Genomic DNA, 26,416 nt, shown 5'->3' with positions numbered 1-26,416 from the left:
AAATCCTGTGTGTGTTGGACACAATTACAGAGCTGAGACTGCAGAGTAAAAGAGCAAAACATAAACCTTATTTTTCTGTGACTAACTCAGAATTTCTGCCAGCTGGTCCATTGATCTGTGATAAGAGACAAGGGTTAAGATAATTTGGCAAAATGAAAAAGTAGGGAATAAATAACAATAAATGGGATTTCTGATGTGACCTGTCGATATTTGGGATGGTGCCTGGCTCTGTCTTCCTTGCCTAGCTGGAGAAATTAACTTTTGAACTCAGTGGCTCCAACCTTTTTCTCCTGACTCCATCCCTTGTGCTGATGGGCAGCAGGGACAGGAACTTGTTTGTTATCCGATTGATACTGAGCCCAGCAAAGCTGGGCTTTGTGGAGCCAGGGCTTACAGAAACAGTGTAAATCTTGTTTGGTATTTGTGAAACAGGGATCATATTAAAAAAGCCTCCGAGCCCTCGCTGGTGCCGTGTGCCAGATGTGGAGGGCTGGAGTTCGGAGGGCTGGAGGGTTTCTGGTTCTAAATTTAGCCATTTAAAAGAAGATTATGGACTATGCACTTGGGACTTTTAAAAAGGCTTTCACAATAACTCTTGAAAGCCTGATGCCTTTAATCCTAAACTTTAATTTAAAATAAAGAAATCTTTTCAACTCGCCTCTCTCCCCTCCTCCATCCCGCTCTTCCAAGCTGAGGTTCTTCCCAGCTTGCTTACGGAGCAAAGATGTGCTCAGCTCTTTTAATTTCTTATGAAGATATTTATTTTTTAATAGAAAGAAAATCAAGTCAACACTCGAGAGTATACACAGCAGTTTACCGCGATAGGAGGAATTAATCAGTCTATAAAGTTCAAAATGTACAAAGAGGGAAGAAAAAAAAAAAAAAACACCCCGGCTGATCAAACACGAGGCTCTTCTCTGAGATGTGGAGATAAAAGCCTTTTCCTCCACCAGCTCCTCCACTATTGGCAGCCAGTGGGATCAAGATTTTTTTTTTTTTGTTATGGAAAGCTCGAGATAATTAATGTTGTTGAAAGAGGACCGTTGGGTTGGCGTCTCGCAGGCTGGCCCCCAGTCTGGCATCTCGGGAAGCAGCAGCGAGTCGGGGGAAGGGGGGGAAACATCCCCCACCGAGGGAGCTGCCAATTTAACGGAGCAATAAATAATATCGAGAGATTCAAAAAGAACATTTTAAAGGGGCTGTGGTGCTGCTGTCGAGCCTGCAAGGGCGGTGTGAGATCCGGAGCGTCCTCGTGGTGTAGCTCCTCTGGATGCTCTTCCACAGCCACATCCCTGTGGGCAGCTGGGAGCTCCGGAGCTGCTCCTGGATCCCTCCGCTCTCCCAAAGCTCCTTTGGCCAGGTGCTGGTGTTAAATGTGGGATCAATAGATGGATGGTCACCCAGGCTGCTCCTGCAGCTCCTCTGTCACAGCCCTGACAGCGCCAGATCAAGACGCGAGCGGGCAGCTCGTACATCGAGCGCTCTTTAAAAAGCGGGATGAATTAATTACCGCCGTTAATGACCGGGGAGAGACTTTAGAAAGCTTCAGCTGATGGTTTGGAGGATTGAGCCGGGGGAGAAGCTGAGTAGGTGGCACCTTATGGTGCTTTGGTGTTGGTGTTTCTGTTCTAAGTCCAGGGTAATGTGGTCCATGGTCTCCATCCGCGTGAGACCAACCCTGATTTGTAGGGTTGGATGAGTTGCTGCAGATCTGGCAGAGGAAATTCCTACCCAGCAATGAGGGCATTTAGAGATGAATTTTCCCTGATCGTTTGTTCCTGCTTTCCCAAACCTCCCTCCAACACCCCTGACTGAGTATCCTCATGGGATGGTGTACCCATGGGCTGGGCTGGTCCGTGTTCCCCATCTTCATGAGACCAACCCAAATCTGTAGGATGTGAAGGGTCCCCGCAGATCTGCCAGGAACAGACCTGGGGAAAAGATACCTAAATGCCCTCATCCCTAATGAACGGAATCCCTGGATCCCCACACCAACACTCGTTCCTCCAACACCCCTAGCCAAGTGTCCTCATGGAATGGTGCATGATCCATGGATCATGGGATGATCCCCAAATATCCCTAGTGCACCAGGGCTGCATCAACATCATTACAACTCTGTGGTCGCAGCTGGATTTGCCCCATCCAGGTGTTTGCTCAAGACTGTGTTAATTATGATGATTTTTTAATTACTTTGAGGGTCTTTTTGCTCTTTCCCAGCCCCCTTTGAAGGAGCTGAGATGGCACAGCTGATCATCCCATCCTCCTCCACCTTTCCTATCCCAGTTATTTATTATGCAGCATCACCAGGATTGCTCTCAGACAAGACTTGTCAGCTATAAAAGACACTGGCAAATTTTATTAGTTGACAGAAGGGTGGTGGTTTTATTTTTTTCCTCCTGAAAATATTAAAAAGTCATTTTAGTTTAGAAACCTAATTTTAATTTAGTTAGGTTTTAATTTAATTTAGTTTTAAAATTCATTTTCCAGCAGAACTCAATTTTTCAAGCGTAATTTGATGCCGTCAGTGGCCATAATGTTTAATGTCCTCCCTATAAATTGCAAGGATGGCTTTGAGATGATTTACAGGATTCAGGGGGATAAAGCCTGGCCCTGCACGTGGGAGAGGCTGGAGAGAAAATGCTTTTATTGTGGCAGCTGCAGCAGCCAGGGTGTTACCTACAGAAAAATGGGTAAAACCTCAGTTTTTCCTCTCTTCTCAGCACCTCTTGGGGATGGATAAGAAGAGAGATGACCCTGTGCTGGGTGGGGATGCTCCAGGGATATTCTTGGATCTGTGCTGAGATGAGGGGGAATCCCCACAAGGGTGAAGAGTTTGGGATGGTGACATCACCCCCCCAAATCCATCTGCTTTCCCCAAAGGGAGCTGAACCATTTCTAGGCATGGATGGAGGGAACTGGGAGGTTGAAATCAGGGCAGATCCTTGGAAAACACAGCATAATTGAGTGAAATTCCCTCCCAATTTCATCCCTCAAAGCGTTGCATTTAATTACTGGATTAGAGAAGTCTTCAGACCATGTATTGAACATTATAAATGGGGGTGAGATGATTCTGGGAATGGCTTAATGAAGCAGGAGAGATGGGTGAGGATGTCTGTGTGCGCCTTTGGGTCAGGGCCACATCAATTTGGCAGAGGAGGAAAAACCCTTCTTTGGGGAGCATGGCCATGGGGAAGGTTTGACTTTTCCTCCTGATTTTGGCTCCTGCAGTTCTCTCTGAGGGATGTGCTGGCTCCTGGGAATTTTTACCTAGTGGAATTTGTATTCATTTTTTGGTGATGAAGTGGCCAAGCTGAGTGTTCACAGATGTTGGGGGGAGCATTGAGGAATCTCCTGGTGTGGATTTGGGAAGCCAGGGATGTCTGCTGAGGGGCAGGTGGTTTTGGCCAGGGTATGGTGCTGCTGTATCTTGTCTCAGCCCTGTCCCCCTGTGCCTGGCTCCCTGCAGGGCTGAGGCTTGTGCTTCATGTCCATTGGATGGATCCAACTCTGGATTCCTTTGGTTAATTTTAACTCAGCTGCTGGTGAGGTGTTTTAAGAGATGTTTCAAAATCTTCCATGGAAATGGGCCAGAGAAAAGCACCTTAAACAATTGTCCTTGATAAAGAGAGGGGATGTGAGCACAGTCTTCAAATGAGACACTGAACAATCCCCATGGGATCTGTTTGCCGTGTCCTGGGCTGTGCCACCATCCTCCTGTGCCACCATCTGCCCATGCCACCACCCACTACAGCTTCCCCCAGTGTCCCCACGCTGACTTTGGGCTCCTGGTCCTGGCTCCCCTCACAGAGGGAAGGGATCCTGCCCTGCGAACACCTCCCCCATATCCCATCCCAAGGCTGCTGTGCCAGCACAAAGGTGAAATCCCAGTGCCCTGCTGAGGTGCCCGTCCCTCCCAGTCCCTCCCAGCGAGATGCCATCGCTGCCCAGCGTCCCCCAGGTTGTCATGGTTACTGACACATGGGACCCCAGAGACCCGGCTGGGAATTAATGGCAGCCCGGGATAAAGGATTCCTGTCTGGGCCGAGTTGATGGATTACATTGATGTGCCATTTGTCATAGCGTAATTGTTCTGGCAAATGTAATACCCACTCGTATAAACATTGTGCTGCTTTGCTAATAAAACTGAAAATAGGAAGAGAAAGGATGATGCAGTGTTATGGTCAGGCAAAGAGACACTGCCTCCACTCTGTGCTGGCACTGGGGGCTCCTGCTGGACACCTGCCCCAGCCAGGAAAACAGGCAAAGTGACCCTGACATCCTCTGGGATGGAGGTGTGGGATTGTTTTGCCCATCACTGCTTTTGTTTTGGGGGGTCAGACATGTTCTTCACCCCCAAATGGGCAGTGGGCAGCACCCTGAGGGTGCTGAGCCCATCCCTCCCCAGGTGAGAGGTAAATGAAGCTGTGGCACTTTTGGCATCTAAAGGGCTGCTTTTACCTTAAGGGGGTTTATAGATGGAGGGTTTATGGCACGGTGGGCACCTGTCCCCAGGTGCCACCCCCTGCCCTTGCTTCAGGAGCACCAGGGTCTGACACTGCTGGAGCAGCTGGTGCCCAAATCCCCAGGTAGTTTTGCTTTCTGATTAATCAGCCTCTGGATTAGGAGCCCAGCAGGGCTATCAGCTGGAAATGAATTGCTCATCCTCCTGCGAGCAGTTTCTGGTGCTGGAGTCAATGGAGAGGGGTTGGAAAGTCCCTTCAGCCACCCCTGCTCCTCACCCAGGACCCTGGTGACTGTGAGGAGCATCATCCCTGCACGCACAGCTTGGCTGGCAGTCAGGTCGTGACACTGTGCTGTGTTTCAGAGTTCAGGACCATCTCACCCGTCTTCTCCCATTTTTCTGCTGTGAAAAGCAATGAGGATGAGGAGGAAGAATAACCCCCTTTGTTGCAACTTCACAACCCCCTCCTAAATCCTGAGGTAGTTCAGCAGCATTGTGCCTTACACACTCATCCCTCCAAATGTTTTGGAAGTTTCTGGTTGACCTGATTCATAGGAAAAAAAAAAAAAGATAAACACTCTTTCTGTGTTTGCAGTCATATGTAATTTTTATCTCTTGACCTTTAAACGTAAGCAGCAGTAAAATGAAGAACTATGGCAGTCATTTAACACCCTGCCTGTACTAACTGGTTTCTGCCTGTGAGCCGTGGTTTTAAATTGGCTAATGCAGAATACTTGCAGAGCTAATAATAATTCAGATTACTTCTGTCAGCTATTCCGGTTTCATGGGTAATTTAGTAGTTGAATAAATTTTTAAAAAAATTCATTCGTTCCCATGCACTGTTATGAATCAGTAGATGGTTTACCATTGGCAGCAGTAACTGTAAGAAGATTTAAATTGCTACTGAAAAGGATTTGAGTGAAGGTAATGTTTTATAATGTTCTAAGCCATATGCACTACTTTCAGGCCTCATCAGTTTTACATTGATTCCTAGTGAAGTGTTTAATTGCATCATGAATGCAATATAATTCAGTTCTTTTTGCTAATATGGTATATATCTCAAAGTGATATACAGCACTGACAGTGAAGACTCAGGGTTTTCTTAGGATTTTAAAAGATGCCTCTGTGTGTGTTTGCACGCGTGTGTGCACATCTGTGTGTGGCCAGGAGCGTTTTCCTCGGAAACCTCGGGGCTCTTGGTTGGGTGCTCAGTGCCAAGAGCTGCCAGCTCTCCAGGCATGTCTGTGTGGGCATCAGCAGGTAGGGGTTTCTATATTTAAATATATTTACCTTGTATAAAAATAAATTTTAAAGTATAGAAGATGCATACTGAAAGTTCAGCTCTTACAGCCTGACTGCTCTGATGTTGGCTGGTGCTCGTTGTGCAGCTCAGCTCCAGCCCTGGCACTGTTTTGGTTCTTCCCAGCACTGCTCGTGCCTGTGGTGGGAGATGGAATCCTGGTCAGAGGCACAGGTGTGCTGCTGTCAGAGCCTTGTGGGCAGTGGATTAAAAATCCCCACGATTTCATGGTGATGTGAAGACAATTTGAATCCGTCCAGGAGCTCTTGGGCAGGTGGCCAGCTGGCCACAGGGAGCTGTGTGCTCGTGCTGCAGCTCTGGGAGCCCCCACCCCGACACAAAGCCCATTCCTGTCCTGCTGCCAGGCTCCTGGAGCTGTGCAGGATGAACTCTGTGCCCCTCAGTGGCCCTGTGCTGGCCCTGTGCTGCCCTTCTCTCCCTCTTCTCTGTCCACCCAACTCCCTCTTGTTGCTTCTGCTCATTACAATTTAATCAGTTAATTAAGGATTGGGCCCTGGTGGCGTCCTGGTGGAAAAACTGAGGCAAGGCTCAGTGCTGGCTGGGATTTTCCCATGGGAGAATTCCAGCTCTTGGCTCCAGCACAGCGAGCATCCCCCATCCCTGCTGTAACCCCGATCTACCTGCCTGCATCCTGCTGTTCTGGCTCAGTTATAATTCCTAAATTTCCATGGCTTTGTGAGGTGAGGAACACCCGGGTACATGTCCCTAGGGATGGCTGCTGTTGGCTGCTGCTGTGCACCTGCTGCTTTTGCCTTTGGGAATCTTGAATTTGAGATGGACTTACTGGTTTGGGATGCAGCATCCTTTAGTTTGGTTTGCCATCATGAGCAGGGAAATCCTGACCTCAGCTTGGTCCCATAGGGCTGGGGGAGATTGGTGAGAGCAGGATCCAGCCCCACAGTTAGAGTATTCCCACAGAAGGCCCCTCCTTGGCCGTGGTGCTCCTCACCGGCGCTGCGGGGGCCGGGATGCGTTCCTGCTTTGCAGCCTAATGCGATATCAAAGTCACTAACATGATTATGCTTATATATCATATTAGGGAAAATGAATACTAATTCAATACAAACTACTAATTCAGTAGAACAGAAAATTGCTGAGAGAATAGAAAATTGCTGAGCATGCCGAAGCTGGGCATGGCTGGGAGGAGAGGCACTGCCTCGCTCCCTGCTGGAGAGCTTTTCCTCAGCGGCTGTGGCACGGTTGGCCAGGGTGACACGGGGCATCCCAGGATGTGTCAGTGCCACAGCTGAGCCCAGAGAGTGGCTCTGGAGGTGGCTTTGCCGTGGAGCTGGGGAGAGAAACCCCCCTTTGCTTTTGATCTGGAAACTTGTGACCAGGGATTGGGAAATGTTAACTGGGACCTGTGTGAGAGCTGAAGCAGGAGAGCAGGAAAATGGCTCCAGGTGCTGGTGGGAAAGGGGGGAGTAAAGCTGGTGTGGGAGAGTGAATTCATGATGGAGCTGGTGTTCTAAGCTGTTTGCTTTTCCTAATGCATGGATCATGTCTCATTCCTGGCCTGGTGCTGAGCGTGCACTCCCCAAGCTCCAGGGGAACGCCCCTGTCTTGGGGACACTGACTGGGGCTTCCCATGGTCCAGCTTTTCCCCTCAGCATTGGCTTTGTATTCCCACATCCTCCTCATGACATTTCTGGCCCACAATATTCCCCCTTGGTGTCTCAGATGTGCTCCTCATTCCAGTTCCTGCTGCAAACTGGCCATGGAGTCTCCTTCTCCTCGGGACAGTTCCCAGCACTGTGGAACAGTTCCTCACTGGCACTGCCATGAGCTGGGGGCTCAATGAGAGGGCAGCTGCAGGAACTACATGTCAGGCTCTTGGTTTAATTGGCTTCTCCTTCAAATTATTAGTGCTTGTACAAGTTTTCAACCTACAATGTTTCCCGGAGCTTTGCAGCATTCCCAGGTTGTGCTGGCTGCCTTGGATCTCCATCCGTGGCCAGGACACTCAGTCCCATGCAGAGGGCACCCAAATGTCTCTGATTTACTTCTAAATCAGGAATCTCATTGCAATTTAATGCATCTGCTGTGGGTCCTCTGCACCATGGGGACAGAGCAGGGTCCTCAGTGCCCAGCTCTCCCCATCCTCCCATCCCACATGGGCACCTTTGGACAAGAGCGTGGCTGGTTCTGGGAATATCAGGTATTTACCCAGTTCAGACAGAGCTGTAAGTGGGACACACAATGTCTCTGTACTAATATGGTAGGAGAGTCTTATTGTATTAGCAATTTCCCATCAGATCATGTCATATTAGTATTGTATTGTATTAGTATTTGTTTTCACTAATGTGATGTGAAAGTTGCTAATATGATAAGACTCCTGCATTGTATAGTGAAAACAAATATTAATATGATAGGATGGAAAATAGCTAATAAGAAACTAAGTTGCTAATCTGATGTGATGGATCTCCTAAAGGAATTGGTTGTAGCTTTCCTGTACTTTTCCAGGATCACCTTCAACCCCGCTCAGGGTGGGGGACGGGAAGTCAGCGGCACTGCTGTGTGGCACTGGTGGGTTTTAAAGGGATGAATCCACCTGGAAAGCAAGAACATCTCCTTTGGGCTTAAATCCAGACTTTCATTAGGCAGAAGAAAAAAAAAATCACCTGTTTGTGGGGAAAGCCCTTGTCTGCTGGAAACCCAGAGATCCTGGGGCAAGCTGGTCCCTGGGAAACACAGCAAATATGAATTCAAGGAGCACAGAGCCTCTGACAACCCAGGAGGCTGCCCCAAGCTGCAGTTACACCACAGTCTAACTATGACAAGACATAACCACCAGTTTCCTAATTTTATTTTATTTTTTCCCCAGTCACCAGAGCAAAATATCAATTTCTGACACAGAGAGCCCAGGGTAGGTGAACCAGAGCTAAATAAAAATAAACATTAAACAATTATTGGAATTTAGCTTTATTTAAAAAATCAGCAGGGTTGAGGGAACGAACCACCTATTAGCAGGGAAAAAAAAGCTATTGGGCTTTTTAACAACATGCTGTTTCTTGGCGGAGGCTGGGATTTGGGCTGTGCACAATCATGTTATTGATTAAAGATGATGTAGCAGCAGCACAATTATATCACAGTTTGTGCTCGCCGCGGTGGTACCGTTGGCCTCTCATTTGTCTGTCGGAGATTGGTTTGTTCGCCTCGCCCTTCCCGGGTGTTGCTCCTCTCTCTGATGGGTCCCCTGGCACCAGCAGAGGAGGCTCGGGGTGCTCAGGGACTTGGTGTTGTCTCTGTGGTGAAAATGGCTTTAATTGTTTCTTTTCCCTCGTTCTGTGTTTAATGGTAATTCCGCTCTCTGCGCTGTCAAGCATGGTGACGCAAAAATAGGGGAATGTTGGGGTTTTGCAGGAATTGAACGGCCTGGGATGGATCAAGAACAGCAATTTAGTCTAGTGGAAGGTGTCCCTGCCTGTGGCAGTGGGGTCGGAGCAAGATGATCTTTAAGGTCTCTTCCAAGCCCAACCATTCCATGGTTCTATGACCCGTGGTGGCTCTCACCCTGCACCTCAGGGTCTGGCTTTTCCCTGAAATCAGAAAAGCAGGCCAGATCCTGCCTAGCTGATGCTTGGTGTGCCCTAGCAGGCAAAGCCACAGGGAAAGGCCATTTTAAAACTTTTCCAGAAAATTCTGTGCTGGAATTAAGAAACCAACATGAGAGGATGGAAAGGGGCTGCGTGGTGTGAGCGGGAGGCTGGCAGGAACGTGCACCTTCCAATGGGTCTATAATGCAATCAATTCTGTATATCCCCAGTGAAACAGCAACATTTATTTAACGTCTTTTATAGAGCAGCTGAGTTTTATCACAAATCACATTCCATTTCTATTCTTCAGGGACCCCTTGAAGGCTAAAATGCACTTACTTTCCTCCAAGGAAGTTTACCAATTCTTCAATAAAGCCCCATTTGCGTCCGTATGTAAAATTGACACATTTATTGAATATTAAACATTTGCCTGTGTTGCCTGTGCACTTCTTTCGACTTTATCTGGTGCCCTTAAAAGTCGTTAAGGGAAGGATATATCAAAGTCATAATAAAGGCATATTTATGGATGGGAAGAGGATGCTGGAATCTGCTGGAGGGGTTGGTGTATCCTGTTCAGGGGCTCCATCCTTGGAGCAGCCCTTTTTTTTCCACTGTCTCTTGGCAGTAACCACTTGGCTGTGTGTGCTCTGATTCTCCTAAAGGAATTTCTGTGCTCAAAAGCTGTTTGGTGTTAGGTGCTGGTTGGGGTCGTGCCAGGTTGCAGGAATACACTTTTCCAACCCAAGTCAGTCCAGCTAATTAGCAGGAGGTCCAATAAAACAAGTTTTTCTTTTATCACTGTTACTAAGTGCTGTTGTAAATCAATTAAAATGTATTCTAGTAATTCTATTTTTCCTTGGCAACCCTATTTAAAGAAATACTGAGCCATTAACAACACTTTCCACGTGTTTGTTTGTGTGTTTATGGGAGAATATTGAGCTGTTGCTGTTGAGTTTGGTGCTCAGTGATGAGCTCAGGATCCTGTCCTGTCCCACGCTCTTCCCTCAAGCCATGCAAGGTCTCTGCATCCATTTATTTGAAGAAAGGTGCAGGTTTTTTGAAGGTAGTAAGGAGGGAATTTTCTTTTCCTTGAAGCATGGATATTCATGCCAGTCATTGTTCTAATTATTAATTGGTGAAGGCGCAGCCGTGTCCTTTGGGCACATTCCCTGAGTTGTTTTTTGGGAAGCATTAACTCAGAAAGATGTGGTAGCAGTGTGTGGTGATCCTGCCTAAACAGACCTCTCAGTCCAATCCCTAAAAACGTGGCAGCCTTTTTGCAATGGGAAAAACCTGAGTGCCAGGCAGAGAAGATTTGCCAGAAGCAAAAAAATGAAGGATTCACCCCTTTATCTGCGCCATCCATTCTCTCTCTCTCTCTCATTCCCTTCCTTTTCTCTTCTTTAATTCACATTATTTTAAGTACCATGTAGGAATCTGGGCTGGCTTGCCCTGCTCCAGGGATAATTTCTCCCAGACCACTGGCTAATTGAGGATGCCTCGTTAGGCTGGGAGGTGGCTGCTGGGTGGTTTCATTGACTCTGGAATGTCAGCAGAGCACAAACAGCCACTTGCTAGTGGCCACCTTGGCAGCTCAAAAACCCACCCTGCCCCATCAGCCTGGAGAAGTGAAGGTGCTCCTAAATCCCATCTGGAGACAAATCCCTGCCATGGGGGATTAACTCTTTTAGGAGAGTCGTCCCCAACCCGTGTTTATTGTTGTCTATCAGTTATGCTTATCAAGAATGATAAGTATTAATAAATTAATACTTTGCTGAGCACCAGGATGAGACCAAACTATCAGGCTTTTGGGTTTTTTGGAGGGGCTGAACTTACCAGAAGGAATAAGGAGCACTGAGTCTGAGTTTTAGGAGTTGCTCAGTTGTTTTGAAGGATTTCATTTTGTTCCCCTTTGGAGCAAGGTGACTCTTGGAATGCAGTTGGCTGCAAGATGGGATTTGGCTCCTGTTTTGCAGTGGTTACAGCTGCTGAATTATAGCATTGGGTTAGAAAATTAAGTTCCTTGTGCTGAGACACCCCAAATTATCCAAAATGGAGGAGCAAATGGCTGTGCAGCAAACCTTCAGAGGAGCCAGCCCATCCTTGCAGTGAAGGTAGATTTTTTGGGTGCTTGTCCATATTAATTTATAAAATAAATAAATAATGAATGTCACCTGAGTGGAGCTCCAGTAAACTCAGCTCATCTGGAGTGTATAATAAAAATAATATACAGCTGCCTCTCAGCAGCTCCCGACTCGCTGCTGGATGGGAGGAGAAGCCCCTTGCCAGGATCCTGCTGCTGGCACGACCCTCATCCCACTCAGAAATCCCCAAAAGCAGCTCCCGGCACAAATAACCTTCCCAGTGCACCGAGAGGCTCTTCTTTATGGGTGAGGGAAAGTGCTTAAAATGCTTAGAGGGAATAAACAGCTTTTAATGAAGTTACATTGCCACATAATGGGTATCATAAAATTGCCTTCATAGTACAGGGTCCCAGGATGGCTTTTATTATCGACTGAGCAGGAATCCTGTCTGTAAAGCTCCAGCAGCTGCAGAGAGGAGAATGCAAAGTCTTCTTAAATTACCTGATTGAAATAACCGGCAAATATTCTGCTTTGCTGCTTTGTGGAAGGCAAAGCTGCCTTTGGGGTGGTCTGTCAGACCTGGTTTGCAGCTTCTGAAGAACACAGGAGTTTCATTGCAGCAAAACAGATGTTCATCTTGTTTCTCTATCGGCTGTTTGATGAGAGATTTATTGCTCTTCTGCTGGGCTGGAGCTCCTCTGCTGTGGAGTCTATTAGGCAGCCCAGGAGCTGGCGGGGAGCCAGGGAAGCCGCGTTTTGATGAAACCCATGAAAAAGCCTCGGCTTGGAAGGCGCCAGTAATAATGCATCGGCTAGACTTGGATCGGGCGATTGATTGCCATGATTTGATTTATTGATCAATACCCTCAAATTTGGCGTCTGAGAAGCTGAACTAATCTTTAACTGCTGTGAACATCTCTGCCTGGTGGAGAATTAGAGCTGATAAGGAATGTATGAAAGGAATCTGAGCTTATCTTAATCACACAGTGCCCCGGCGCTGCCTGCGCCGAGCGGGAGGGGATGTGTGCAGAACACAATCACCAGGCAGAACAGAGCAGATCTATAAATTGATGGAATTCAAAGCCTCCAGCATCGATTACCATTATAACAAACAGTGGTGCGCTGAATGTCTGATTATTTTTAGACAAAGATTCTGTGCTCTCAGCAGCAATTTTGCTGATGCTGTCACTGTGTCAGATGTCTGTTGTTGATTGCAATTAGATGCGATACAAAAAAAAAAGAAAAATTTAAAACTATCTCTGCCTATAGTTTTATTTCCACTTATTAAATCTCCTCCTTTGTTTGCCTCCTCCTAATGTCTGCAGCTGGATGAAATATTGCATTACCAGAAGAGATCTCGTATATTCAGTTGGGTATAATCACTTTACAGATCATTGGATTATATCTGATATGGTTCAGATAATCCTGGGGAAATGTGGGACATTTACTCTGCCTTGGTTAAATAAATGTGCCCTGGTTTAGGGTTTTCAATGTGAATCTGCATAACATTTGGGTTTCTGAAACAGGGTCTGCAGCCCTCCCAATGATCCAATTCTATTAAAGCACTAATCAATTCCCTGTGACGTCAGTCTGCTTTCCTGCCTGTCCAACGTGGATTTATCCTGTCCTTTTTAAATGGCTTTTGGAGCTGCCACGGCACAGGCTTCAATGGTTTGAGGAATGGTGCAGTTGTGATGGGGAGTGGGCAGTGGGGAGCAGGGCACATCAGGTGCCACAGTTTGGTGTTCCAGGGTTCTGTGTGCCAGGATCCCAGGAACATCCATTGGTTTGGTGCTTTCTAGTTTCCTTCCAGTCCTGGTGTGTGGCTGAGTGGCCACATTTGGGACTAATCAATATCGTGGGAATGTGGCTGGGAAAGGGCAGTTTCCAAATGGCTCTTCCCAATGGGGAAAGCTCTTGGGGAGCCCTTGTGAACCACAAATGGGGGCTGTGAGTCCATACAAGCATCAGGAATTCCTGGAGAGCCCTGTTGGATCAGGCTGGATTTGTCCTGTTGGGTGCTGGGCTCTCTCCCTGCACCCCACACTTGATGCTGGTGCAAAATAATTGGGGAATCTCACATTTTAACTTGAACCCCAGGCAGGGGCCGTGGGCTTTGGCACGTGGCTGTGCAGTGGCTGTGGCCATGGCTCTGACCTGGTGGCCAGAGGAGCAGAAGGTCTCCTCTTGAACCTGACCTCATCTTGCACAGCCACGCGCGGCTCCGGGGCTTGATGGAAAAATGCGGCGTGGCGGCGGTGGAGTTATGTGCTGCTGGCAGCTGGTGTTTTCTTTCTTTGGGAAATCTAATATATTGATTAGCTTTCTTCAGAACAGCATCAATAAAGCATATAATGGCATGGCTGGTGCCTGCGGCGTCTCCTCCCCTGGTCTGAGCCCCCCTGGAGCCGGGAAGGACCTTGGCTGCTCCGTGCCAGGCTCCGTGTCCTGTCGGCTGCTCCTCCCTTTCCTGGCATCCACGGGCCCTGCTTTGCCTGGAGAACATGCTTGGCTGAACACCCTGATCCTCTGCAGGGAGCTTATCCTGGGCAGCCTTCCTCCAGCTCCTCCTCCTCCTCCCTCCGTGTTGCCTCTGCCTCCAGGAGCCTTGGCTCAATCAGCTCCAGCACGGAGGTACTTGGCCAAACCCTGGCAAATATCTCCAGGGTCTGGATACACCATGGGGGATGGTTGGGATGTGCCTGTCCTGGTCATCCCCAGGCAGTGAATGTCACCAGTGGAGCCACCAGCACCCAAGGAGGGTTGTGTGACTGGTGCTTTTGTGGAATACTGGGTGTCAGGGGAGCTCACTGCCTCCAGGAGCACACGGATGTTCTGCCTGTGCCATCATGGTCCTCATCCCATGGCCCACGGATGGTGGCTCCAGACCTGTGGTCACGACTGGGGAAGATGGAAGGACCCATTAAAGTGCCTGAGAGAGTTTAGAGGTTGCTTTATTGTTGTTTATGTGGTTGTTTTTCTTTTAGCTGATTGATTGCAATAATGAATGGGCCCCAGAAATCAGCCGGAGCGGCGGCTCGAGGCCACTGCTGGATTTAAAGTCCTGGTTGGCTCCAAACCCTCTCCTCTATTTTAGCTTTCATTGGTGAAATGCACAGAAAACCAGCAGGATCTTATTTAAGGCTCTCCCAAGCCCAGATCCACCCTGGGATGCCAGTGCTGGAAGGAGCTGGTGTTTGCCAAGAGCTGTTTTATGAACTGTTGGCTTATTTATTGTTCTGTGGCTCGCTGGAGAGCGAATCCATCTGGAGCCACGGCCCATTCCACCTTGGCATCATGAGCCAGGTAAAGGCAGCACCTTCATCCAGGATTGATGTTTTTATTTTATTTTCAAGTGTGATCCACTTGAGAAGGGACGGAGGAACATCCCAGTCCCTCAGAGCCCTGGGGTGGAGGTGTCCAGGCTGCATCCCACCAGCCAGGAGCCTGGAAGGGTTTTCTCTGCTTCCCAAGCATCTTGCAATGAGCTCATTTCAAAGAGAGATTTTCAGAGCAAATTGACAGCTGATGACTATGGGAAGATGTTTTCCAAAGGAGAAACAATTTACGATAATTAGAAATTTATAAAATGTCTTTAAACATGGTGGTAATGGGGATAAGAAAACACTTGCTGCAATGTAATCAGTTATTAGCAGCTGATCATTTATCTCGATGGATAGTTGCTGCTGGTACAGGAGACACGTGATAAAAGGACTCTTGATTAACTAATTTGAATATCTTTTGAGAACAAATTCTGAGTTCTCTTTTTTCTCCATTGTAACGGATCCGTACATCTGCGAGATAAACACGGAATGAATATGGAAATGAATATTATTGTGGGAGCGTAGCCCTCGAACGCCGCTGCCGCCATCCCAGCCCTGGCCCTGGGGTGGATCTAATAGGGAAGGGGCCTTAAAGAAACTGGCTGGGAGGAGCTGAGGCTGTGGGATGTTGGAGAAGCCTGGTGGGGGATTTGCCAGGATGTGGGGTCTGGAGGGGCAGGACCAGGCTGGGCCCTTCCATCAGCCCCTCTTTGGCCTCTGGAAGGAGCAGGATGGCCAAAACTCTGGAGCTGCCTGTGAGCACCAGCAGAACACCAGAGCATGTGATAGCATCCCTTGATAGATGGGTTTTTTAAACACACAGCCTGTTCCTGCCTGCCCCAGAATGGGAATCTGATGCAGGTCTCAAATCTCTGCCCTCTGCGAGATCCCATTACAGCTCCTCTGATAACGCTCTGTAAACCCCGATTCCATTTTAGATGCTGAAACCTCACTCTCAGCATCTGTGCCCTGGACCATTGGTGTCCCTGGGATGGGCTCTGGGGTGACCAGTGACACCAGTGGGGAGCGATCCCTGCTCCCACTGCTGCTGTGCCATTTGCTGTGTGCCCACGGGTGCCAGGGGTTAAAGATGTGGCTGGAGCAGTTGGGAAAGCACAACAACCTTGTATTCCGCTTTTCTGGCACAGCAGGCAAAGGGAGGAGGTGGCTGCTGGTGGGGGTTCAGGGGGATCTGGTCCCAATCCCTCTTGGTTTCCCTGGCAGCTCCCAGCCCTCCATGCCCTCGCCGCGTTCTGGAGCAGTTCCTGCTGCCTGCGAGTTATTCATTGTCCTGAGCCACTAATGGACTTCATTCAACTGCTTCTCCCTCGTCCACCCCCAGTGTGATTCATGTAGTGGCTGGAAGCAGATTCCTTTTGGCAGTGAGAGTCCCAGATATTTTATATTTACGCATCATTTTCTTCCCGGGATCTCAATTTTTCCTTTCTCTCATCTCCCCCTTTCTCCTTTCAGCTCCATCCATGCCCAGATGGGGTCGTGCCTCTGGCTCCATCACCCACCATCCCCTCCCCACATGCTGCTGAGGGTGGGGGGTGCTGGGGGTGCATCCCCTCCTGTGGGAATGGGAAGGGGATGCTCAGAGGTGTTGGCACTGCTCCTTCTCAGCTCTATTTACTGCAGCGAGGAGCAAAGTCCACGTAGCTGTGGATGCAGTTTACAGGTAATTAAACTCAGCTTGGTGGGGATTTAAACATTAATATTGATGCTAAAGTTTTTAATAAAATATAGGGAAAGAGAGAAAGAGGTATCGATTCCGATAGGCTTTTTATTTTTTCTTTCCTCTGGCTTCATTGTCTCAGGGAATGTGTTAGTGAGCATGAAATTAGGGTGTCCTGTGGTTGCACGGGGTCTGCAGATGGGGACAGATGTGATTCCAGAAGGACAAATTAGGAAAGACTTAGGAAAATGCATTTGGGATTGATCCATGTGGTGAGGCTGTTCCTACCCCAACCTTCTTGGGCATCCTCTGTGGTAGGCACAGGCTTGGGGACAACATCCATTTCTTGGGAGTGGCGCTGAGCCTTCAAGGTTTCCATGTTTGCTTCTGCATCCCGTGTGTTGCTCTCTGTCATGGCTGACTCAGGACAGAACCCCTTTGACCACCCCACTGTCTGTGTGCCTGGGCTCATTCCAGCATCATTCCCATTCCCACTGTAGCCTTGGGGGTCCCTGAGATCCCCCAGTCCTGTGGTGCCACCGTGGTCATCCAACCCCTCCGCAGCCGTTCCTGCGCCGCACCAGAGGCCGTTAAAAAGATGCTGACGGCCGTTTTTCACTCCCTGCTTCTCTGTATACACACAGGACCCGGCTTTATCTGCTTTCTCGCCAATATTTTTTTTTATATAACAGTGAAATATTTATATTGTCCAATAAAAGGCAGTAACTTGCAATCTCGCACAAATTCATCGGAGACCGGGAGCTTCGTTGTCTGAATTTTCCACCCGGCAGTGACCCCTGGTAATTGGCTCCATACATCTCTGGCATCAGGGATTTACATACAGGGAAGGGGGTGATGGATGGCCGGGGTCACCCCCTGCCCTGTGGCCTGGCTGGCAGGGGAAGCTGCTGTCCCCCTGTGCCAGGGGTCCTGCCCCACATCCCATCACGGCCCAGCCAGGTGGATTTTGGTGATGCCAGCGAGGGAAGAGCCAAATCCCTCATGATTCAGGCAGCCACAGCTTAAATCCCCACGGTGCTGGGGTGCAAGGCTGGTTTCATGGGAGTTTTGAGGTTTTGCTGGGACATGAAAATGGGGCAAACTGCAGGTGCTGATCCTGGGGCAGGCAGCTCCTTCCATCGCAAACCAAATTTGCCCCAAAATTGCCCATTTTGGGAGCAGGAAGGGATTGAATCACCAGCAGCCAGAGCCTGGGGCACAGCTGAGCCTCAGGCAGGCACCCCCTGACCTCGGCCAGCGGCACCTCAGCCCCCAATTTATCAAAAAGCAATTAATGGCCACTCCCCTGCCCAGGTTTTATGGTGTCTGTCTCTTCCCCCCTGACTGCAGGGCAGTAATTAGAGTTTGTCTAATGAGGTTTCCGTAGCGGGAATACATCCTCTTGCCATATCTCCCCACCAGACAAAGCCTTTGCCACCGTTTATGGTGCCAACCTAAATTTTTACCATGTGTTTTTACCCTGCTACAAGCTGGATAAGGACCAGGACATCCCCTGGGCTGTGGAATTTACCAGGCAGCACCCAAGAGCTCTCTTCCCTCCAGCATCCACCCCGTCATTTTGATTAGATTTTATTTTTTTCCTACATTCCACCAAAATTAAAAAGCCATCTATATCTTAAAAACCTTATTTATGAACACTTAAGCGTAAGTAAGTCATCGTTGGACGGCTTCCCTCCCTGCTGATGGATGGAATCTGGCACCGAGGTGGACCGGGAGGGAAATCTGGCAATACAATATGCTGTGCTTGACTATTTTGACACTCGGAGTGCGATGTTTTTTTTACAGTTACTGATGAGCTTATGGCACTGCTCCTTTTGGAGAAGCGAGGAGGAGGCTGGGGCTGAGAATATTGATTAGCAAGCTCCTGATTATCTCAACAGCCCTCTCAGCTTGCCTTTTCTTTTGCGGGGAATACAGAATTCCTTCAATTATTCATGTGAACCCCCTTGTCGATGCTGCCAGCGCGACACCGAGCAAAACTGGTCCAGGGGAATTGTATTCCTCAAATTCAAACTCCAGCCTTCCTAAACCCCCTTTATTTTATTCCCCCCTCTATTTTTCTTGTTGTTTTTGTCCACCTTTTGTTCCTGTTTTGTCCCAGAAGGATCTTCATGTCCTTCTTGGGCGCTGGCGGGGTGGTGGGGGGAAAGCGCAGAGTCTCATAAACATTTAATTGAACTCAGTTGGGAATTTAGGAAAAAATGTACCTGAGGTTCAGGAGATTTGCTGTTAGGGAATTATCTCTGCAGGGCAGCGGATTTCCCTCCCCAGCAACGAGATTTTTGGGAGCTGTAGATGTGAGTGACTAACAAAATGGAAGTTAATTGGCCACAAAGGCAAATTTTAGCCCCTAACCTTGAGGTTTGGGGATTTCTGGCTCTCACCACCTCTGGTAGCTCTGTTGGGTGGGCAGAGCTGTAGGAAAGGGGCTTCTTGGGGGGCTGCAGCATCCTGATGGATGCAGTATCCACCTGGATGTATCCCAGCAGCGCGGGAGGGAATTTTGGGTTTCGAGGCGTTTATAAAAAGCAAACGTTGAGCGTTTGGCGCGGAGCTGCTGGCACCCAGCTCGCAGCCCAGATGGGGGGAGATGGGTTGTTTGTTAGAAAAAATGAATTAAAAAAAGATGAGAAAGGGGGGGGGGAGAGAAAAAAAAAAGAGCAACTCTAAAATAGCTTTTCTTGGAGGCTGTGTGGGGAGGGGTGTTTCTACCAGCCTGGCTGGGTGGGAGGGAAAACTGGCAGCGGTATAGGGAATGCTCAAAGGCGAGCTGGGCACAGGGGGCAGGACCTGCCCTCGCCACCCACAGTCCTGGGGATGATCCCAGGCCTTTCCCACCCTGTTGGAAATAGGGAGAGCCCTGGGAGGGACAGACTGGACAGAGCTTCCAGGCAGGGCAGGGAGCCACCAGGGCTGGGAGGTGCCAGAAGGGGCCAAGATGTGTCTGGGAGGTGCCAGAAAGGGCCAAGATGTGTCTGGGAGGTGCCAGGGTGTGGCCTGGAGTTGTCAAAGCATGGCCAGGAGGTGCCATGGCCAGGAAATGCCTCGATGTAACTGGGACGTGCCATGGTGTGTCCAGGAGGGCCTGTGGCACATCCAGGATCCCAGGATGAGCTTGCAGTGGGGGGTCTGAGGAGGAGCTGGGGTGGGACAACACGGTCCACCATGCTGCCAGGAAGTCTTCTCCATCCTGCCCCAGCTGCTCCACATCCACGTGAGCCTTGGCTTTGGTCCCCGATGCTGGTGAGAGTCTCATGGCACTTCAGGACACCTCTTTCCTCCCTTGCAATTTAGTGTTTTCTTCAGGGGCTGCTTCCCCTGCTCCTCGAATGTGCTTGGATGGAAACCCCTGGAGAGCTGCTGGTGTTCCGAGCTCGCCAGCAGCGACAAATTAGGATCTGTCATCTGCTGAGCATTACCTGGTTTTAAATCTGTCTCTTTGGAGCTGCGGAACTGCATAGGAAAATATTAAAGTAAACAATAAGTGGATTTACACAAATGCGGCTGATTTCCATATTTTTCATCACTTCATTTTATTACTGGGTTTACTGATATGCTCATTTATTTATAGAGCAATCCAGTATTGATTCATTCCGATGCACTGTGCATAAACACATAAAAGAGAGTGATAACAATAGGAATACATTTTCAGTCTTTTAAATACTGCATTTTTTCCAATAGTCTTCATTAGATCCGCTCCAGGAATATGAGCAATGTCCTTCGGGAAGCCCGGCCAGCCCCTCCGCCCAAGTGGCTCCGGATTTATGGGGGTGTCAGGGAGAACAGGATGTAATTCCCAGCTCAGCAGCAGCTGCTTGCCACCTTTCTCCCTCCAGGGAGTTTTTCCATAGGAAGTTTTTGGGGGTTTTATCCCAAAAGTGGATTCTGCTGCCTTAAGGTTGGGTTTCTGGGCTGCTTTGGTGCCAGGTGGTGCAGGGTGGACGCCAGGGAGGTGCTGCTGCTCCTGGAGCCAGGCTAAAGGGGGATCAGGACCCTGATTTTCCTCTTTTTCCCCTTTCCTCCCTCTTTTCCCTTCCCTTTTTTCCTTCCCTTTTCCCACTTCCTTTTTTTCCCTTTCATTTTCCCCCTTACCTTTAATCCTTCTCTATTTTCCTTCTCTTTTCAAATATTTTTCCTCCTTTTCATCTTTTCCTCATCTTCTCTCTTTTCTCCCTTCCTTTTCCTCTTTTCTATTTATTCTCTCTTTTTCTTTTTTCCCCTCTTTTCCCCTCTTTGTCCCTTGTTTCCTCTCTTTTCCCTTTTCCTCCTTTTACCTTTTCCCCCCTTTTGCCCCTCTTTTTTTCCCTTTTCCCCTCTTTTTTTTCATCTTTTTATGTCTTTTTTCCTATTTTTCAAATTTCTGAAAACCTGCACCACTCCCAACCCATATATTTCCCCCTCAAACCCCACTTTTCCTCTCTCCCCATGAATATTAAGCAGGGAGAGCTGAGTGCTCCACCACCTGCATCACGGGAAGGAGCCCATAAACTCGGGGTGATGGATGGCAAAAATTCCCCCTCTGCTCCTTCCTCTAAATGGGAAGGAAAAAAGAAAAAAAGGGGAAAAAAGATAATTTTTAAATATTAACCTGGAGGGGCTTGTTGGGCCCTTTCTCTCTCCTATTCCTGAATACATCTCCTAAATATTTAGGCTTTTAGATATCTTTTTTCCTCGAGGAAGAAATAGCAGGACCAGAAGAAGAAATTGTAACACAGAGGATAAACCCAGCTTTTATTTTTCCCCCCTCTTCAACTAAAGGGCAGCTCCTTTCTCTCCCCAAAAGCAGTTTAATGGCAACAGCTTGAGAGGGACAAAGTTTGAATATCCTTGTGCCGGAGAAAAGAGCAGAGCGAAAGCCCTGCTAATTACAAAAGTTGCTTTATGAAAGATAATTCAAAGCAATAATTTAGCAAACATAATCAAGTAGCGCAGATGGGGATTTTGATGAATAGTTTGCAACATGCAATTAGCAGCTCTTGCAGTTACATATCATTAACCCTCAGAGCACAAAAATTATTTTCTCATTATTAGATGAAAAGGTAAAATTAAGCTGACTAGACAGTAAAGGAACAAACTACAATTAATTACCTTCATTTATTACAGTCATTATTTTAAACTTATTTTTTTTTACTCTGATAGATAGATGAAAACATCTAAATTAAAAGTTTTGTTCTGCTAAGTGGGAGGTGAAACTTTGCAATCCTTGGGGTGCGGGGCCAGCCTGGCTCCATCCCAAATCTGGGGATCAACGGGAACCCCCTCATCACCCCCCATCATCCATGCCAGGGATGCAGAGCCTGAGCATCCATCCCTGCCTGTATCCCTCACCAACCTGGACCACTGCTGTCAGCCACACAGGGAATTTTGCCTATTTTTGCAGGAAAATATTTTTCCACAAGCGTAATTTCCCAGGAAAATATTTTTTGTGGAAAATAATTATTGGGGGCTTGCAGGAAATCCAAATTAACCTGCCTGGGTGGCACCTTCTCCTGGTGGTGGTCAGAAATCGGCCTGTCCCTCGTTGGGTTGGATGCTGAAAACTTTGATTTTGAGATTTGCGTTGGTGGCAGATGGTTTGGAGCTGCCAACTGTCAGCAAATGCACTAAAAAAATAAATTCAGGGAAAAAGAATGGAGGAAAAAAAAAAAAAAAAAGAAAGAAATAACCAGCTCAGTCAGTGTAAAAACATGGATTAAGTTATGGTGGGGAGGGTGGATAAGCTTGAAATATTTTCTCTGTGCTCAGCCCAAGAAATCCTGTGGTGCACAGGAAGGAAAGAGCTTGGGCACCTTCTCCCTGAGGCAGCAGGGTCAGGATGATGTGTGGAAAAAAAGAGAGGAAAAATAACCTAATGAACTCAGTATTCTCTATCTCTGCTCTCAAGAACTTTGCCAAAACATCACTGAACTTGTCAGGGAATATTAGAACAAAATTAAGAACCAGCAGCAATTTTCTCTCATTCAGGATCCCTCACTTTAGAAAGTAAATTATTAATGCATTTTTTTCCCTCTGTTAAGCAGTTATTTGCAGCAGTCTTGGTGTATTTCTCATTAGAAATAACATCATCTAAAGAACTTATATTGATTCTTCTTTTCCCCCCCCCTTTTTTTTTTAATCTCCAAATCATGGACGTGAACAACATATTTCTGTGATGTTCCCTTTAACTAGAATTCTCAGGCTTTATTTTTATATTATTGATCTTTTTGACGTGAATTGCTTTTTGGCCTTGTGAAAATCTTGGGAGCTGCTCCTGCCTTTGGAGGAATGGTGGGGAGGGTGCTGTGGGATCTGGGTGGGTGTGATGGGTTTGGGTGGGTGTGCAGTGGGTTTATGGGGGGTGTGATGGGTCTGTGCATGTCTGATGGGTTTGTGGATGTGTGTGAGGGATTTGTGTGTGTCTGTGATGGCTCTGAGGGGCTGTGTGAGGAGTCTGTGGGTGCACAATGGCTCTGTGCACACTTGTGGTGGATTTAAGGAGTTGTTTGGACACAGAGGCACCAAAGGACCCCAACATGTGTCTGGTTCCTCGTGTTGGTCCAACCCCATCACCCAGAGCTCTCCCATGACAGTGGCTCCTTCCCAATCTCCCCCTCCTTGCCACCCTCTCTCTCCCCAACTTCTTTACACATCAGCAAAAAAAAAAAAACACCCAAGGAAAACAGCAAAGCCTTGAATTAATTTTTTTCATCACTTTTCTTCAACATTTGGGGTCTCTGTTGCCGCTTTCTCCCCCGACAGCTGTTCCTCCACGCTGAAAAAGAGCTCATTTGTGGTTTACTGCCACCAGCATTTAGATGGAAATAACCCACTACTTATCCTGCACTTGATCTGGTGGATGTAAGAATAAACTCAGCGCCGGTGCGATGCAAATCCCGCGCCTCTGGAGCGGGGATGCTCAGACGCTCCGAGCTCGCCGCCGCGCCGGGAGGAGTTTTACCATTTTGTCACTCAATTATAATAATATTTCTGCTTCCAAATGTTTAAAAAGTTGGCTTCGGAAGGTATAATCATGGCACAGAGGCCAGCCTGACAATAGTAATTAATTAGGCTATTACGCATTCTGCAGTGATAATTGCTTTGCTGGAAAGTCACCAGCCATGAAAAGGACCCGGCGCGTAAATGTAATTTATCAGACGGCGGCGATCCCGTGCCGCGCCTCACCTTGAGCCCACGGGTGCTGCGGAGGGAGATGGAGGGGGGAAAATGGGAATTAGGGGTACCTGGATGTTTAATGCACAGGCAGAGCTCAGCCAGAGCAGGCCCTGAGGGCTCTGCAGGTGGGTTTGTGGCGCTGAAGGACGATGTAGTGATGGGGAGAACGGGAGCGATGCCATCCTGATCCCACTGAACACCAGGGCTGCTTCCAGGACACTCAGCTCCCTCCTTTTTAGCCATTTCCTCCCCTTTTTAGCATGTTTTCAGATGTTGTCTTCTTGGATGTGGATGCAGGGTTTGGTTCTGCCTCAAGAACCTTGATTTTAGGGCTGATCTGGGCTTTTCCCAGGTGTTTATCAGCTCTGTGTGAGGAATTACAGCAGTTTCAGTGCTGGGTGAGCCATCCCTGTGTGGGACTCAGAGCTGCTCCAGCAGGAATCTCCCCTGGCATTTGAGTAAATTATCCCCCATCTGGAAAAGATCACTGAAAATGTTAAATATCTTTTTTCTATTGACATTTCCTAGAATTTTAGTGAGACTCTGGAAGCGCTCAGTGGGTGCCTGGCTCGCCATGTGCCAGTTGCCCGTGCTGGGGATGCAGCTCTCCAGAGCAGCTGGGGCAGGTCCAGGCATCCCGTGTCTATTCCTGCTCCCTCCTGTGCATTCCAAAGGGTTTGGGAATGGGGAGGTCACACAGGGCTGATGCCACGAGCAGCCAGCACTGCTGTGTCCCCACATCCCTACAAATCCCCCATCAGGGCTCACCCCACCAGCAGATTCAGCAGGCATGGCTCTGTCCTGCTCCAGCACACGGGCAGTGCCAGCTCCTGGCTGCCTCCTCCCTCTTTCCCCTCTTCACCATTATTATTTTAAAGCACCCTGAAGCCAAGCATTTTTGCAGAACGCTGAAGAAAAGCCCCCAAATTCCTCCTCTGCTGGAACCGCGGTGCTGAGAAAGTAGGTTTGTGTACGAGCTGCTATAAAAAGCCCGGCTTATACAATTTTAACAATAGAAAAATGATCTTTGTGCTCCAGTGCCTGCGAGCTCCGGAGGAGAAGGCGGCTTGCTCAGGTGGCTGCTGGATTACAAATGAGCCGTTTGCTTTGGGTTGGAATGACAAGCCATGGCAATCCGGGCTGGCAGGGTGAGCCAGGAGCTCTGCTGGCACAGAGGAGGGAAAAATGCTTCAGTGTGGGAGCTGCCACCAGACTGAGGCCCAAAGTTCAGGCTTTGTTTCATAATTAGCCCATTGGTGGCTTAAGAGCAATTTAATTGATTATTTCCCTGTCGTAACTGTGTGTCTGCTGGGTGGGCACCTCTTCCTCCATCACTGGCTGGTGTGAGTGCCCGCTTTGGCTCCAGCTGGACATTTTCCAGATGGGAATGGGTCACTTCCATCCCTGATGCCTGTGCCCTCGTGTCCCTCTGCTGCCCCATCCCATCTGCTCCAGGTGGGGCTGGATGTGAGGGGTAACCAAGGGGACCTGGTGGGCAGCAGCCCCTGCCCCGAGGTGTCATTGTGCCTTGAAAAATTAAAGGGAGTAAATGATTCATGCTCATAAATGTTGGATGGGAACACGCAGCAGATTAATGTTGTCGAGTTATTGGGATGCAGCTGGTGTGAGTGTCACCAGCACCCTGGTACCCAGCGGCTGAGGGGGACAGGGACAGGAGGACGTGTCCCAGTCCCGGTGTGAGCATCACTTCCACCCCCAGCACCACCCTGGGAGGGCGGCTGGGCAAGGATCCGGCCCGGCAGGCACAACAACGGGCGGGCTTCTTTATTTCTTATTTAAGCGCTGACATTAAATTATAATTTTCATTTACTCAGAGCACATCAATGATTTAGGGCGACGTGACATGGCAGCAGCACGAGGAGTTTAGCCACAGGCACGGAGCGGGCACGGAGCCGCGCCGGGGGGACCCGTGTGCCGGCTGTGGTGGCACCGATCCCGCTGGCTCGGCCGGTTCCTTCCTCCAAGCCCATCCCTGACCCCTTTATCCCTCTCCCCGCAGGTGATTGCACTTAGTAAGAGAAGCAAGGAGGCTGAGACGGCTTTCCTGAGCGCTTACAAGCAATTGCTCGAAGCTCCAGGTAAGCAGCGCGGTGGCGACCTGGCTGCCTAACGAGTCGTGTGCCGGTGCCCAGAGGAGCCAGCGAGGACCGTGGCACCGTCCCTGGCACAGCTGGCACCGTCCCTGGCACAGCTGGCACCGTCCCTGGCACAGCTGGCACCGTCCCTGGCACAGCTGGCACCGTCCCTGGCACAGCTGGCACCGTCCCTGGCACAGCTGGCACCGTCCCCAGCACGGCTGGCACCGTCCCTGGCACGGCTGGCGTCGCCGACCGCGGCCGGCGCATGGTGCTCTGGAGATCCCAGCCGAAGAGAGGAGAGGAAGCAGCTTTTGCCATCGCTGTGTTTCAGCCCCTGAGCCAAATGCATCTTGACATTAGGAAAGGAATACATTTGCTCAGCCCGTGTAGTAACACTGCGGCTATTCCCACTTGTCTGTTTGACGGTAAGTTGACCGAAACGGCCGAGCTCCGGCTCGCAGCTCATCCTTCCTCTGTCACCTTGTGGCCGGGGTGCCACGCTGTCCTGGGAGGGGGAAACAGAGGCACGGGGCAGCCCTGAGGTTTGTGTTGGCAGAACTGGTCCTAGGGAAAGGTGAGGGGCTGGGAGCCCCCTCCTGCTGCTCCCCACTTTGGGGGATTTCATGTGCGCCAGGCACGGAGCGTCCCCCGACACATCGGGAACTGAGAGCTGCAAACGGCTGAAAATGCGTGGAAAGGCTCCTGCAGGGCCACTAATTCATTTTCCAGACATTTAGGAA

General features: G+C 48.9%; 1 protein-coding gene across 10 annotated transcripts in view; it reads left to right on the top strand.

The window, feature by feature from the left end:
* The window catches only part of CUX2 (cut like homeobox 2), a 62,509-nt gene that overhangs the window by 19,145 nt on the left and 16,948 nt on the right, over positions 1-26,416 (top strand). For 5 of the 10 annotated variants that reach the window (XR_012058374.1, XM_072936051.1, XM_072936050.1 and 2 more), the window contains exons 2-3: positions 25,598-25,676; positions 25,769-26,101. Coding sequence is in view for 8 of the 10 variants with exons in the window: in XM_072936051.1 (XP_072792152.1) it covers positions 25,598-25,676; positions 25,769-26,101 (412 nt within the window). In the remaining 2 variants the exon portion in view is untranslated. The remainder of the gene's footprint in view (positions 1-25,597; positions 25,677-25,768; positions 26,102-26,416) is intronic. The other 5 variants (XM_030285594.4, XM_072936058.1, XM_072936054.1 and 2 more) reach the window with 2 other exon arrangements.

The sequence above is a fragment of the Taeniopygia guttata genome, chromosome 15 (genome assembly GCF_048771995.1).
Source record: "Taeniopygia guttata chromosome 15, bTaeGut7.mat, whole genome shotgun sequence".
NCBI lineage: Eukaryota > Metazoa > Chordata > Aves > Passeriformes > Estrildidae > Taeniopygia > Taeniopygia guttata.
The sequence above is the reverse complement of the archived record's forward strand: the minus strand, read 5'-3'. Positions and strand labels throughout refer to the sequence as shown.